The 13,252-nt window shown below is 36.1% G+C and overlaps 1 protein-coding gene across 6 annotated transcripts in view; it reads left to right on the top strand.

Annotated features, from left to right (window-relative positions):
- The window catches only part of Hr4 (nuclear hormone receptor 4), a 140,040-nt gene that overhangs the window by 60,330 nt on the left and 66,458 nt on the right, over positions 1-13,252 (top strand). For 3 of the 6 annotated variants that reach the window (XM_074084983.1, XM_074084976.1, XM_074084986.1), the window contains one exon: positions 2,220-2,343. The exons of the other annotated variants lie outside the window; for them this stretch is intronic. In XM_074084983.1, coding sequence (XP_073941084.1) covers positions 2,340-2,343 — 4 coding nt within the window. In that variant the 5' untranslated portion in view covers positions 2,220-2,339. The remainder of the gene's footprint in view (positions 1-2,219; positions 2,344-13,252) is intronic. 6 annotated transcript variants of the gene reach the window in all.

Here is a 13,252-nt window from a genome sequence, read left to right as displayed (position 1 = left end):
TAGATTCCTAAGTATTAGATAAAAGTCTCCTTAGGGGCTGTTTCACCATCCATTGATTAGTGTTAACTGACGGTTAAATGTAATGCCGTTTCTATTTGTTTTGTCCGAATAGACGAAGACGGCATCACATTTAACCGTCAGTTAACACTAATCAATGGATGGTGAGACAGCCCCTTAGTCTGTCAGTAAGATTATCTTATCAGGAAATATTGGACTATTTTTTTCTTTTGCCAGTGAAACAAAAAAATACAGAGATGACGCGTCGAAATTCTGAAGTGGGGGCCCATGATGTCACGCCGTGCTGATGCTGAAGCATCGCACGGTGTGACGTCACTTGTAACTTTATACAGTGTGGAAAAATAAGTCGGGCCCTGGAGGGAAACTACCTTAAATCCTTAAGTTGGCTCATTGTTCTTAAAGGAGACATTCCTTTATTTTTAAATGAATATTAAGTACTAGGTAAGAACATGTGTAATAAATAGGTATGTTTCATGGATATCCTATCGATTAAAATAATAAAATAGCGAGTGTTTTGTTTCTTTAATATTAGTTGGTTCGAGTCCCGGGCGAGGCAAGCGAGTTATAGAAAATATTTGAAAGCAGTTTTGTTTCTTTTTAAAAATAAAGGAATGTCGCCTTTAAGAACGATGAGCCAACTTAAGGATTTAAGATAGTTTCCCTCCAGGGCACGACTTTTTTTTCCACACTGTATATTCATCATTTTTTGTTTGATTGATAAAAGAAAAAACACGTGTCCAATATTTTGTAACTATCTTTTTGAATTTTTAGAACAATAAAAGACCGTTATGCAACTGGCCACCTAGGAGAAAAATAAAACTGACAATAGTATTGTATAACACCCCTCTTTTTTCGTCGGGGGTTAAAAAATTAGACCAATGTAATATCACGGTTAACAGTCCCTGACTAACTTATCTTTGACCGAGTAGGTACATTCAATTTATAAACTAGCTGCTGGCGGCGACTTGGTCTGCCAAGAATTAGTATTTTTTTAATTAGATATATTTAATTACCTATTCTCACGTAATATTCCTGTAGTAACAAATGTCAAGAATCAATACCAATACAAGTACCACCCTTTTGTGTAAATAATGTATTATTGTCAATTCAGGTTGGGTTGGTTTACTCAATGATAGCGTACTATTTCTAGCATTGATATTTCTTTTGTAAACCGTTGCAGAAGTCTTATGCGAATAATAAAACAATATCAGGAAATAAACGTTGTTTCTTAAGTAAGATTTCCATGAAAATCTAGAAGAGCAATTTTCGCACATCACTGCAAGCTGTACCATCAGCCAAATATGTGGTCTACCACCCTAAAGTTGATAATCGTTTGCATTGTCACAAAACAATAATGCCAATAGACGTATCTGTTAACTTGAAAGTTCGACTTTAGCGACATATTCTATTGATAGGAACTTTTTAAAAATTGTTAGACCAGTTATTTGGCTGATGGTACATTAACTACATATACCTAATCAGCCGCAAAGAGAACTAGGAATAGATCATTAAAACAGTTCGACTGAATAAACACCCCTCGAAGGGTCCCGGGTTATGATTGACAGATATTTAATGGTAAAACATCACTTTGCTATAAATAATAATCAATACAACTTTATACGCGCAAAATGTCTACATCCCTCAGTAATTATGAAGTGCGTGAAGGCTTTACAACGAAGCTAGCGGTGGACCAAATTAACCGACCAAAATGGAGTCGGATTCACAATGCTAATATTCTGTAGCATTTTGATAAGAGTTGAACGAATAGAATAATGTTCCCGCATTGTTTTCAGCTCTAAAATTTAAATATATGTATTTTACTTGGGAGTCTCTGGGATTTCGCTGCTTTTAATCAGTTAAAAATGGTAAAACATTTTATGTGACTCCATTTCAAAATTAACAAACACATACTTAATGCGACATTTTTATATCTAATTAGAGTTTACCCGCGGCTTCGCTCGCATATACTATTCGATCTGGTACCTAGTTACAATTGAAATTTCGGGATTTTACGAAATTCTCCTGGGGAATCCCAAAATTTATATCGTGGTCTTCATTGAGGTTGTGTTAAGAATAACTGTAGAAAAATTCATGACTAAACCCAGCGGTGGAAATTCACACACACACACACACACAAACTTTCGCATTTATAATATTAGTAGGATGCACTAACCATTCACTAACAACATAATTTTTGACAGATGCGGCCGTCACTTAAAGATGGCGAAGTGTGAAAGAGAACACTCGGCATTAGAAAGTGACAGGCGATAGAACGCTTACAGCATGAACAGTATTTTACCGTCGTTTAAGAGGAGGCGGTTATGGGTATGTACATATATATTAACCTTTTTTTTCAAATTGTTGTAGCTAACATGTCTGCCGGCCATGCGAATTTGGTTTAAAATACCTATTGCGTTTTTATAGGTTTGTGATTTTCTGCAAAATTTGCTGGATATCCAGTGGTTGATGAAGGTAACTATCGTAGCTATCGTAGGTTTGATAAATTTTAATCCTGATATGATCGGTTTTTTTTTATTATATTTTTTATCTTATTTATATTTCTGGGATTTCGGAAGCGGCTCCAACGATTTCGATGAAATTTTGTATGTTGGGGTTTTCGGGGATGACAAATCGATCTAGCTTGGTCTTATCACTGGCAAAACGCGTATAGTCGAGTTTTAGCCCGAGCAAAGCTCGGTCGCCCAGGTACTGAATGTTGAAATGAATACTTGTGTTTTTAGGGTTCTGAACCTCGTCGGCAATAAAGGAACCCTTATCGGATCACTTTGTTGTCCGTCCATCCTTCTTTCAAAACTTTTATTTAAGGAACTCGTGGACGTATCAATGAGGAGTTATCAAACTTATCACGCAGGGCTCTGCTAGTACTAGATATTCGTAGATAGAAATTTATACGGAACCCTCGGTGCGCGAGTTCGACTCTCACCTGACTGGTTTTTACATTTTATATTTATAATACATACAGGATTTACATTAAGTACATATGTATTATGTACTAACAGATAAAGCTAAAAACAAATAAAGTGTGTTTATTTATTTATTAGCCTTCACTAACTACCCTTAAAGTTTGAGGTTATATGTATCAAAAATACAATGCCTACATGTTTATGACGTTACAATAGAGTCACATGATTATTATTAAGATTATTTGTATCTGTATATTTTTGAGTTTGCTTAGTTATAGATCAATTTATGTAATTTTTTTTTCTTTTAATATCTGTTTCAATTATTATATATTAACGTTTTTCAAATAAAAGTTTGAAAATTAAACGATTAGGTGTCTACCTAAAATATTTACTCGTTATAGGTACGGTGGTCGTGTCCTGCCCTAGAACACTTTATGCCCTATCCCACTCAACCTTACCGAACATTCACCCTCGATCGCCGCACGATAAAATTTCAACTTTGAACCAAATTGGCGAGCCCCACGGGGGCTATTCTATTACAACATCTGGGTCTTTAACCTAGATTCCATTCCATCTCTGAAATTACCGTGGATCAATACAAGGGGTGACCCGTGAAATCTACTGGTAGGGAAATCTTTTACGCGTGTAACGCGTGAACTTCGACCTGGGTTTGGAGGTCATTAACATTTGGGCGGGCCGCGGAAGTAGGGCGCTGCGTTGGTGCACCGTCGCCTTGACGACGCCGAGCGTCGCGCCAATATGGCCGCCGAGACGGTTTACTAACAGGGCTGGGATTTTTTACTTTTTCAGAGACAGTCATTACCACCAATATCTCACACTGTAAATATCTGATACCACTCTATTTCTAGGGCCGGTAGGACGTGTGAGATATTTTTGCACGCTCCGCTGTGGTAGATATTAATGCAGGTGACTGTAAATAACTTAACGCATTCACTGCCACCGACGCATATATGCGTTTTCGGAACTTCGCCCAGTGCCGCCGTCATAATTATTCATACATTTTGAACGCACATGTGCGTCGGTGGCACCTGTGGAAGTCAGCTGGCAGTGAATGCGTTAAAGGATGTGGCATATCTGCAATTCTGCATGCCACAATTCGAAGTCTATGTAATAGACGTGATTCGATTCTAGATCCTTGGTCTTCGCTACTGCCTCATTGTGTAATAACTTTTGGATTTCGTGTGACGCGGAACACAGTCTAACTCTAAATTTTTTAAGGTCTAAATAGATAATCTAAGAGCGTTTATTCCTGCTGAGCTGGCAACGTTACATTTTTGTTAGTTTTTCTCGATATTCCATAAAATTTGAATGAAAATTAATAATGTTGTCTAATAGAACACTTCTTAATATATAAGTTAATGTGTCTACTCCAATAATTATTCGTTATACTTTTATTTCTTTTAAAAACCGGTCATAAACATTAATTCGTTTTTAAGGAATATAAAAGTCTATCACGAATAATTGTTGGACTAGACACATTAACTTATATATTAAAAAGTGTTCTATCAGAAAACATTTTTAATCTTCATTAATTTTTTATGGAATAATCGAGAAAAACTAACAAAAATGCAAAGTTGCCAGCTCAGCAGGAATAAACGCTCTTAAAGCCATGTATAGTAACGGAAGATTATCCATGGAATGAAAATTTATCTGGGGAACTGAAAATCGGCCATTGATAGAAAAAACTATTTTTACGGCATTCTTTTTAAGTTTAACCTAAGTACTTTAAGTATGTAGATATAGTTTAACTTGTGCAGTTAGTTAATTTATAAAACCGGGAATTTATTAATCAAGATTTGCCTGAATTCATGTTTTATTTTTATTATTTCCGGCTATTACTGTCATTACATTGGTAATGACCGACCCAGTGCGTCTAGTTAAGTGTTTACTTGCTAAAAACATTTTTCTTAATTTACAGATTATAATAATCCCTCATAAAGCCTCAATCACGAAAACATAAGGCCTTTGCAAAAATAAATAATAAATCATTTGATTGAAGTATTACTTGTTCGTGACGTCGTAAGGTAACCACAAGCTTTCGATGTTTAGACATTAGGTTATACATACATAGAGATTAATATTTATATCCAAAGAGCTAACACTGATCTATGACTTTAATAGCCCGGAAAAGTTCCAGACAGAAATAAAATCTCCGCGTTGATGTCGAATCTGCGAAAACCGAATGACATCCCAAAGCATTCACATGTATTTCATACTAGCTTTTGCCCACGGCTTCGCCCGCGTGGAATTCGGTTATCGCGCTGTTCCCTCGGGAACTGAGCGTTTTCCCGGGATAAAAAGTAGCCTATGTCACTCCCTGGCCCATAAACTATCTCTATGCCAAAAATCACGTCGATCCGTCGCTCCGTTTCGACGTGAAAGGCGGACAAACATACAAACACACACTTTCACATTTATAATATTAAGTATACTTGGATTAAGCAAACAGTTAAAGATTCAAGGTTTCATCATTTAAACATACCAGAGCATCCTTTTTTCTACATAGGGTTAATAAAAACACTGATTTTTATTCTTAACAACAGCTCTTTCCGCTTGACTTATCACTTGCTTAATTTTGCAAACGTATTGGTTTCATATTCGATAACCGTAGCATTGTGCCTAGCCCTGCAGTCCATTCGCTTCCCAGAATTACAGTTTAAGCGCATGTGTGCGTGCGTTCGAAGGGACCAGAAAATAGGTCAACGGGGGGGTCGACTGTCACTACCATAGCTCGATGTACCCCCATCATGGCACGTGTAAAATCCACTCTGGGTGACCTTCGAATTTTCGAGAGGTCACGATGGCATCGAATCAAGAGCGGAATGGGACCCATTGCTATGGTTTCCGTACACTTTAATTGCTATCGTTTTCGTGTTGCTCTTATTTTAGGAAGCCAGCTTTTGTTAGTAAATATAAAACGTCTAATTCGAGTTTGTTATGATTTTAGATATATTGGTTCGGGAACATTAAATTTGGCGATGGAGCACTTAATTATGTCAGCGTGATTCTGAATGAGGTTCAGCTTTAGTTTTTGTAATAATGATAAATAACAACTTTATATACTATTCTGATTTGGCATAAGTAAATAAACCGGTAGCATCTAATCTTAATGAAAAAATATTTAATGCATGTACAGAAGCTAGAAAAATGTCTTTCCCAGTTCTTTCAAACAGTACCTTAGCAATGTGTGGCCTGTACAACATTAGTTCATCGATTTTTTAAAATAATTAGTTATTTAATTTTTATTACACTTAATTTTTTTTTATTCGACTGGATGGCAAACGAGCAAGTGGGTCTCCTGATGGTAACAGATCACCACCGCCCATAAACAGTTTATTCGAAGATGCAATGTAAAGCGAAATGCTTGATGTTTGGAGCGTGACAGGCGACTTCAGTTGTGTTTTAGGATGGCGTACATTGATAGCAGTATTTAATTTGTATGAAAAAAGGAAAATTCAAAGACTCCATTATTTTAAAAAGTCGCCGAACTAATTTTGTTCAGTTTAACACGGACGGTCTATGTTTTAATTTTTTGCTCGTATTACAGGCCACACCTGGTATAATTGTTACATAGTTGCTAAAACAAACGAAGTGTAGTTACCTACGTATATATTTTTAATTAAGTCTTCTGCTGCTATAGAACTGGTTGCTTTATTCGATGGATACAATAAATTAACAGCATTGTTATTGCAGGCATTTAGTATATCACGGTGAAAGAGAAAACACTAAGCCGCCTTAAAACACTAATGGAACTGGCGAAGAGAAAGTTTGGATATCTAAAGTTTATGATGGATCAATAGACATCATACTTTAACCATGCTCAGGCTCATTAGTTTTTGAGTAATTGCTATAGAAAGAAACGTCAGTTAGCTTTTGATTGATTCAGTAATTATTTTTTTGCTTACGTAGATAAAATAAATTAGCTGTGGCTGGCAACTTAGCGTGAGTCCCACGGAAACTTTACATTGTCCTGGGATAGAAGGTAGCCTAAAATTAATTTTTTTCAATATCAGTTAAGTAGTTTTTGAATTTCTTCATTACAAACAATCACAATCAAATATCTTCTTCACGTTCGTAATATTCTAAAATATTTTATAAAATCCATTAAAGAAAAATATAACACAATACGTATGCAAACAAATACAACGGGCAAAAGGCAACAAATGTGAAAATTTATTAATGTCGATATTTATATTTGAAGTCGATGAATGAGAACTCACTATGATAATTCAGAAGTGCCACGAAAATTCCGCACTCTGTATCACTAAGTTCGCTGACCAATGAAATACGCTCGCGAGTTGTAGCTGAGACAAAATTCGTAGGGCCCCTGACATTGGCTGGCGACCTCACTCCGCCTTTTGGCAATCGCCTTGGCAATGCAGCGGCGCATTCAAGAGGCAGGCGTTCAAAATTTGTACTAAGTAATTATACTGGCGGCCGGGCCTTTGCCTTCGCGGCTTATATCTTACGCGTGTTTACTTCTCTTTGTTTTTCAGATACCCTTATTCAAAAAACATTTGTTCAACTGATTTTAGGCAGCATTAGTATCTTTATCTGGTGATCCAGCTACGCACAGGTTAAAATTAGAAAACACGCGTTTTCTCAGAGATAAGATTAAGCTCGGTCGATTGTTCGCCCCTAAAACTCCTACATAGCAAATCTCATCGAAATATTTAGGGCCGCTTCCGAGATTGAAATAAACAAATACGAGCAATGTATTGGTACAAGAATCGCTCATTAAAAAGTATTAGATTTTGTCTCTCTCTTTGACTTTTTCGTTTGAATCTCACTAAATGTATAAAAAAAATACTTGTGAGAAAAATAAACATAATAACTATCATGAAATGGTCCCAACTGAGCATACTTAATATTGAAATACAACTAAAGAGGTCTGTAATTGGTGAGCAGTGCCATACCTATTTCCAAGTAAACAATTTAAAGAACCATGAACTAACCACATTATTTTTCTCGGCATAATTCCCTAAACTACCCTAGGTTTTTTATCAACAACTACTACCGTAATTCGTATGAACTGTAAAAATATCCATACTATCCATACTGATATTATAAATGCGAAAGTGTGTGTTTTTGTATGTTTGTCCGTCTTTCACGTCTAAACAGAGCGACGGATCGACGTGATTTTTGGCATAGAGATAGGGCCAGAGAGTGACATAGGCTACTTTTTATCCTTATAAAATGCACAGTTCCTGAGGGAACAGACGAAGAAGCGAGCAAAAGCTAGTCTGTCACATAAAATGTATCACTGAGTCTTGAAAATCATGCCTTTAATCATCGTTTCCTTCTTCTTGTGCATCACAATATCGATATTTCATGTTCGGTCGGCTCCCTTAGAAACTACAAGTTGGAGGCAGTCACTTGATCTGGAAAGAGACACTTGATCTCTTCAATTAATATTTTATGACGTAAATCCATCTTCTAAACTTAACTCGTAGGTATACCCAATACTTGTATGGCATATTATTATATCAGTAAGGTTAACCATACATAATGATAAAATCTCTTTAACAAATATGCTAAATGAAATGAAAGGAAGGCCATTAAATGTAAAACTTCCTTATTTGTTAAATTGGGCCGCTCCAAAACATCTGTTGGCGACTGTCACACAAAAGCCGCACCCCTGCAAAGAGTTTTTACGGGAAATTTTGAAAAAAATGTTTTTTTTTTTCATAAAATAGGCGAATTTAAGACACCTATTTGAAGGGTTTTGGTTTTAGTTGCGTTTTAGATTTTTTACCCTATTTAGAAGTTACCGGAATTATAGCTAACCATAGTAGCCATTTCTATGAAAATGGACTAAATCTACGAGGAAGTAAGTATGTATACATTTGGCAAAGAAATCATGAAGTCCAATTCGAAGATCTTACTTACCACAACATACTGACAAGTAAATTTAATTAGCTATATTCATAGCCAGTTGTAAAACGTAGACTCGTTACTTTTTCACTAGTAGTAACTACTTAAACTAATTGAAAGTCAATATTCTGTTCTTTTCAATCAAAAGCTTCTTTTGCAAAAAAGTCGCAGAGAATTTTTAAATGCATATCCTTTTTTTGTCTCCTTACCAGCTCCTTTTGGAGGGCCTTATAAGTACCTACTTAAATTAGCAGAAAGAACTTTTCTCTGAAAACAAACTATAACATCTATAATGCTATGTACCTGTTAGGTAACTTTCAAATTACAATTAAAGCGTTATTGAATTACGGCTTAAAGTTCAACTTAACCTGAAAACGAGTTGTAACGTGCAGACGTCACTTGAGATACGCTCCTCTCCAGACGTGGGTCTGGACGCCGGGATCTACAATTCAAACGGCATCCGTTGCACTTCGAACGTTTTAAGGCTCTCTCATTAGCAATTCAAAGAGTTGGCTTCGGATGCACCAAGCGCCGGCGGTTGCGCGTGCGCGGCGTCCCAGTTACCGGCCCGAGGTCACGGGTTCGTTCCCCGCTAGGTATTGATCGAGCCACCGAGGCCGGAAGTGGGACTCCGGTGCAGCGGACACCAACAGAGCTGGTGTTACCACCTCTTTTCTTTTTAATGAGGCTGCATTGTCGGCTAGTGGCACTGAATGCTCGTAATCTGGCTTTTGAAGGAAGATATGGGGTGTTTCAAAAGTAACATTTAAGTGAGTTAAGAAAATCATATGGTGATTTTACGTCTGCTTATTTCTGTTCATACGTTAGGTTAACTTGAAAAGATCCCTTTTAGGGATAAGTTCGCCTTTGTACTCTTTTTGTTTTGTTGTTTTTGTATTCTTTTTGTGTTTTATGTACAATAAAGTGCTTTACATACATTGGCAGTTTTGCAAGCAATATTACCTCATCAATGTTTCGTTTTTAAAAATATTTCATCTTTTCAAGTTTGAACCAGGAAAATTCATAAAATAAAAAACGCATTAATTTTATTGGGCGTCAACTGTACTTAAATAAATCCAACGCCAAGAAAACAATAACATTAAATCGCCTTCATAAGATATATTTAAATTACAGCATAATAATTTAGCCAGATCCTGTTACACTTGACATTGATACAATACACGTTGAAAGAAGGAAAATCTTGAGGTCTTATGCAGTCAAGGTTCGAACGGATTGCCTTCATTTAGCCGAGCACTGAAGTTGAGAACAACTAAAACTTACTTTTACAGTGTTAAGTAAGTAATGGAATGAATCATTTCGAACAAAAGTGGTTGATGATACATTCGCGTGGATTGCGACGGGGGTGTTATAGCCCCCTTATAAGTACTCCCCAAAGCTGGGTCAATGGCGTTCGTTCACCCGATGCATCTGGCACGTGCCTTAGCATCCTACCCCTTACCCCTCTTTAACCTCTACCCCTCCTTCGCCCACAAAATTATATCGTAACGATCGTTACTAACCTTTAATGGAGCCAGATAAATGTAACTAAGTAGTGCAAGTTTAACAATTGCTTTTGTAATAACTTGGTGCAGAATTTTTCGCTAGTATTTCTAGTTTATCAAGTTAGGACGTAGGTACACCATCAGCCAAATAAATGGTCTATAATTTTTTAAACAAGTTCCTATCAAATAAATATGTCTATGGAGTCGAACTTTCCAGTTGACAAACACGTCTCTTGGCATTATTGTTTTATGACATGCAAACGATTATCAACTTTAGAGTGGTAGACCACATATTTGGCTGATGGTAGGTACTATCGTACCAGCTGAATTGTGACCCTTTATGGAACCGTTTTACAGGTGTCATAGGTTCATAGGTATATTGCATTGACTGACAAGGAAAATCATTTTAAATGTCTGAGTTGGACTATACTACAACTATAACGTCAAATCATAGATGTCAAATCTTCGGTTAAGTAAATTTCTGCAACCATAAAATAATGTAATTGTCTTCGAGATGGTAATTTGGTACAATTCACACTTACCGTAGGAACATTCTACGGTGGGTCAAGAATGAAATGATTCCGCGGTATTTATTTATTGTACATAAGTGCGTTACATAAACGAAATATATGTTGTTATGTCGAATTTTATTTGTTATAGTCTCTATTTTTAGGTACAAAATGGTACTTGTTGTAGTAGTCTAAATTTAGCCTGGCAGGTATTACGTCACAGGACGCATCTAAATGCCGTTTAAAGGCGAATAATCATCGATCGTATGTCTGTCCCGTTTACTCTTATGCGTAATTTAGCAGTGAGAGAGATGTGTATTCTGTTTCATGCCGTATGACGTCACTGGGAGGCTCGTCGTATTGGTCTCAGAATCAACAGGTTACAATTGCTTCTCGTGTTGAACGTCAATGGCGATGATTATAATTTTATAAGGAACTATATTTTCTGTCACTTAAATTTAAATTGGTCACTAAACTGCGATACCCTAATTATAATATCTATCCCTAAGAAATGTATAAGTCATCATATTAATCAGAACTGTCTCTAAGTATGAGTCATCACTGTCATCAGATTAATGTAAACCTGTACCTATATCCTAAATTATAGTTTGATCATCAAAATTCGATCACCAAAATAATAGAACTGTCACCTAATAAATAGATGCAAAAAATAAAATTAAAAAAAGCCCGTCTGCCTTAAAATACTAAACTTTAAGTTAGCTACTAAACAGAGTTCTAGCCCACTACACTTGTTCTTCTTTTTAGTATTTTGAAGGCAGTCGGATTTTTTTACTTTTTTTATTTTATGTTTTTTTTATACTTAAACAATCATATAAATGGACTGAAAAAATTGTTTTTGGAATATTTTAATAACTAATTTCGTGATAATATCCATAGCTTTTGTATATGTATACCGACTCAGTTGATAACTTTTATTTTTAATAATAAGATGATAACTTATATTTTTAATAATAAGAAAAAAGTATTTCGTTAAAAAAATAATTTTGAATACAAGCTTTTTTGCTGACTGTACTTTTTCTTGATTGTACTTTCATCGTCATCTAAACTACATTTCCGTACCAAATTTCAAGTCGATGCCAGTAACCGTTGAAGAGTTCCGTCCTTCAGAGACGATCCTGGCTGGACCACTAGGAGGTCACTATCCGATTATTGTATTGTCATCAGATTTACATAAGTATGCCAAATTTTAAGTCAATCCGGCCACTGGAAGTGGGTCAAATTCACCTTGCAAGATTTGACCCGCACATTTGTACATACAGACATACATCATACCTACATTGCAAGTTAAATGAAAGCTTGTAAAAATGGGATATTGTCAGGAAAATATTAGAAATTAAAATGGTTTCAAAAGCATTTTTTTCAGTCCATTTACATGACGTCTTAGAAAAAAAATGGACCACCATTCAGAATCATAATTTGCAAGCTTATCTGAGTTCAAAACTATTCACAGAATGCGGTCCTCTAATTTTTCATACTAAATTCCCTCCAGAACCCGCTCTAACTGTTATAATTTTCTTACACTGTGGCTAAAGTACCAAGCACTTTTTGGATCAGATCCTTTAACGAAATTAATAAACCAAGTGTTAAATAGTATGAGAACAGTATGCATCTAATTTTTCCTATGCACCGTTCTAGACTCAAGCAATAAATAGCGTAGCTTGCATATCTACGCACGGCGGTCTAAATTTATCTTGCGCGAGGGTACTACTGGTAGGTCAGTGACGTTCCTTCACCCTGCACTAACTAGGCCAGCATGTACCACCCTTGCATCGCTGTGTGCCGAGTACAGAGTACATCCTATGCTCGCCCCCTTTTTTGAGTCCTTTGACAACGCTCCGCTTTTTATGCAGTCTGTGAACGTGTCGTTCATGCTCCCGTTAGGCCTTTGAAGGAAGTCCCTTAGTGTAAGTCCAAAGAAGGTAGGTACTTATGCTTTTACTAATGGTGGACGACTTTGAAATATTCACTTTATATTTTTCGCGGTAAAGTTGCATATTACGTTATACTTACGTAAAGAGGAGCCTTCTTAAGAAACGTTGGTTTTTAGTTGAATAAGAATGTTCGACCAATTTACCGCCTATTGAAAGAAAACACATTATCTTTGGTAACTTCCATTGAAAAGTTAGTATACTTAAAAGTAATTTAACAAAAAAACCGGCCAAGAGCGTGTCGGACACGCCCAAAATAGGGTTTCGTGGCCATTACGAAAAAGTAAGTAATATTATTCTAAGGATTTCGTATTTTGTACGGAATATGCCAAGTTTATGTATATTTTATACCTAATAATTCTCAAGAAAACATAACCGTTATAGTTTCCTTGTAAGTTTGATATACTTGCTACCATCCTGAATTTTTTCAAATTTTACACCCACCGGTTTAGATT

This window comes from Choristoneura fumiferana, chromosome Z, assembly GCF_025370935.1.
Source record: "Choristoneura fumiferana chromosome Z, NRCan_CFum_1, whole genome shotgun sequence".
In the NCBI taxonomy this organism is placed as follows: Eukaryota; Metazoa; Arthropoda; class Insecta; order Lepidoptera; family Tortricidae; genus Choristoneura; species Choristoneura fumiferana.
This window is presented reverse-complemented; position numbering and strand designations above follow the sequence as displayed.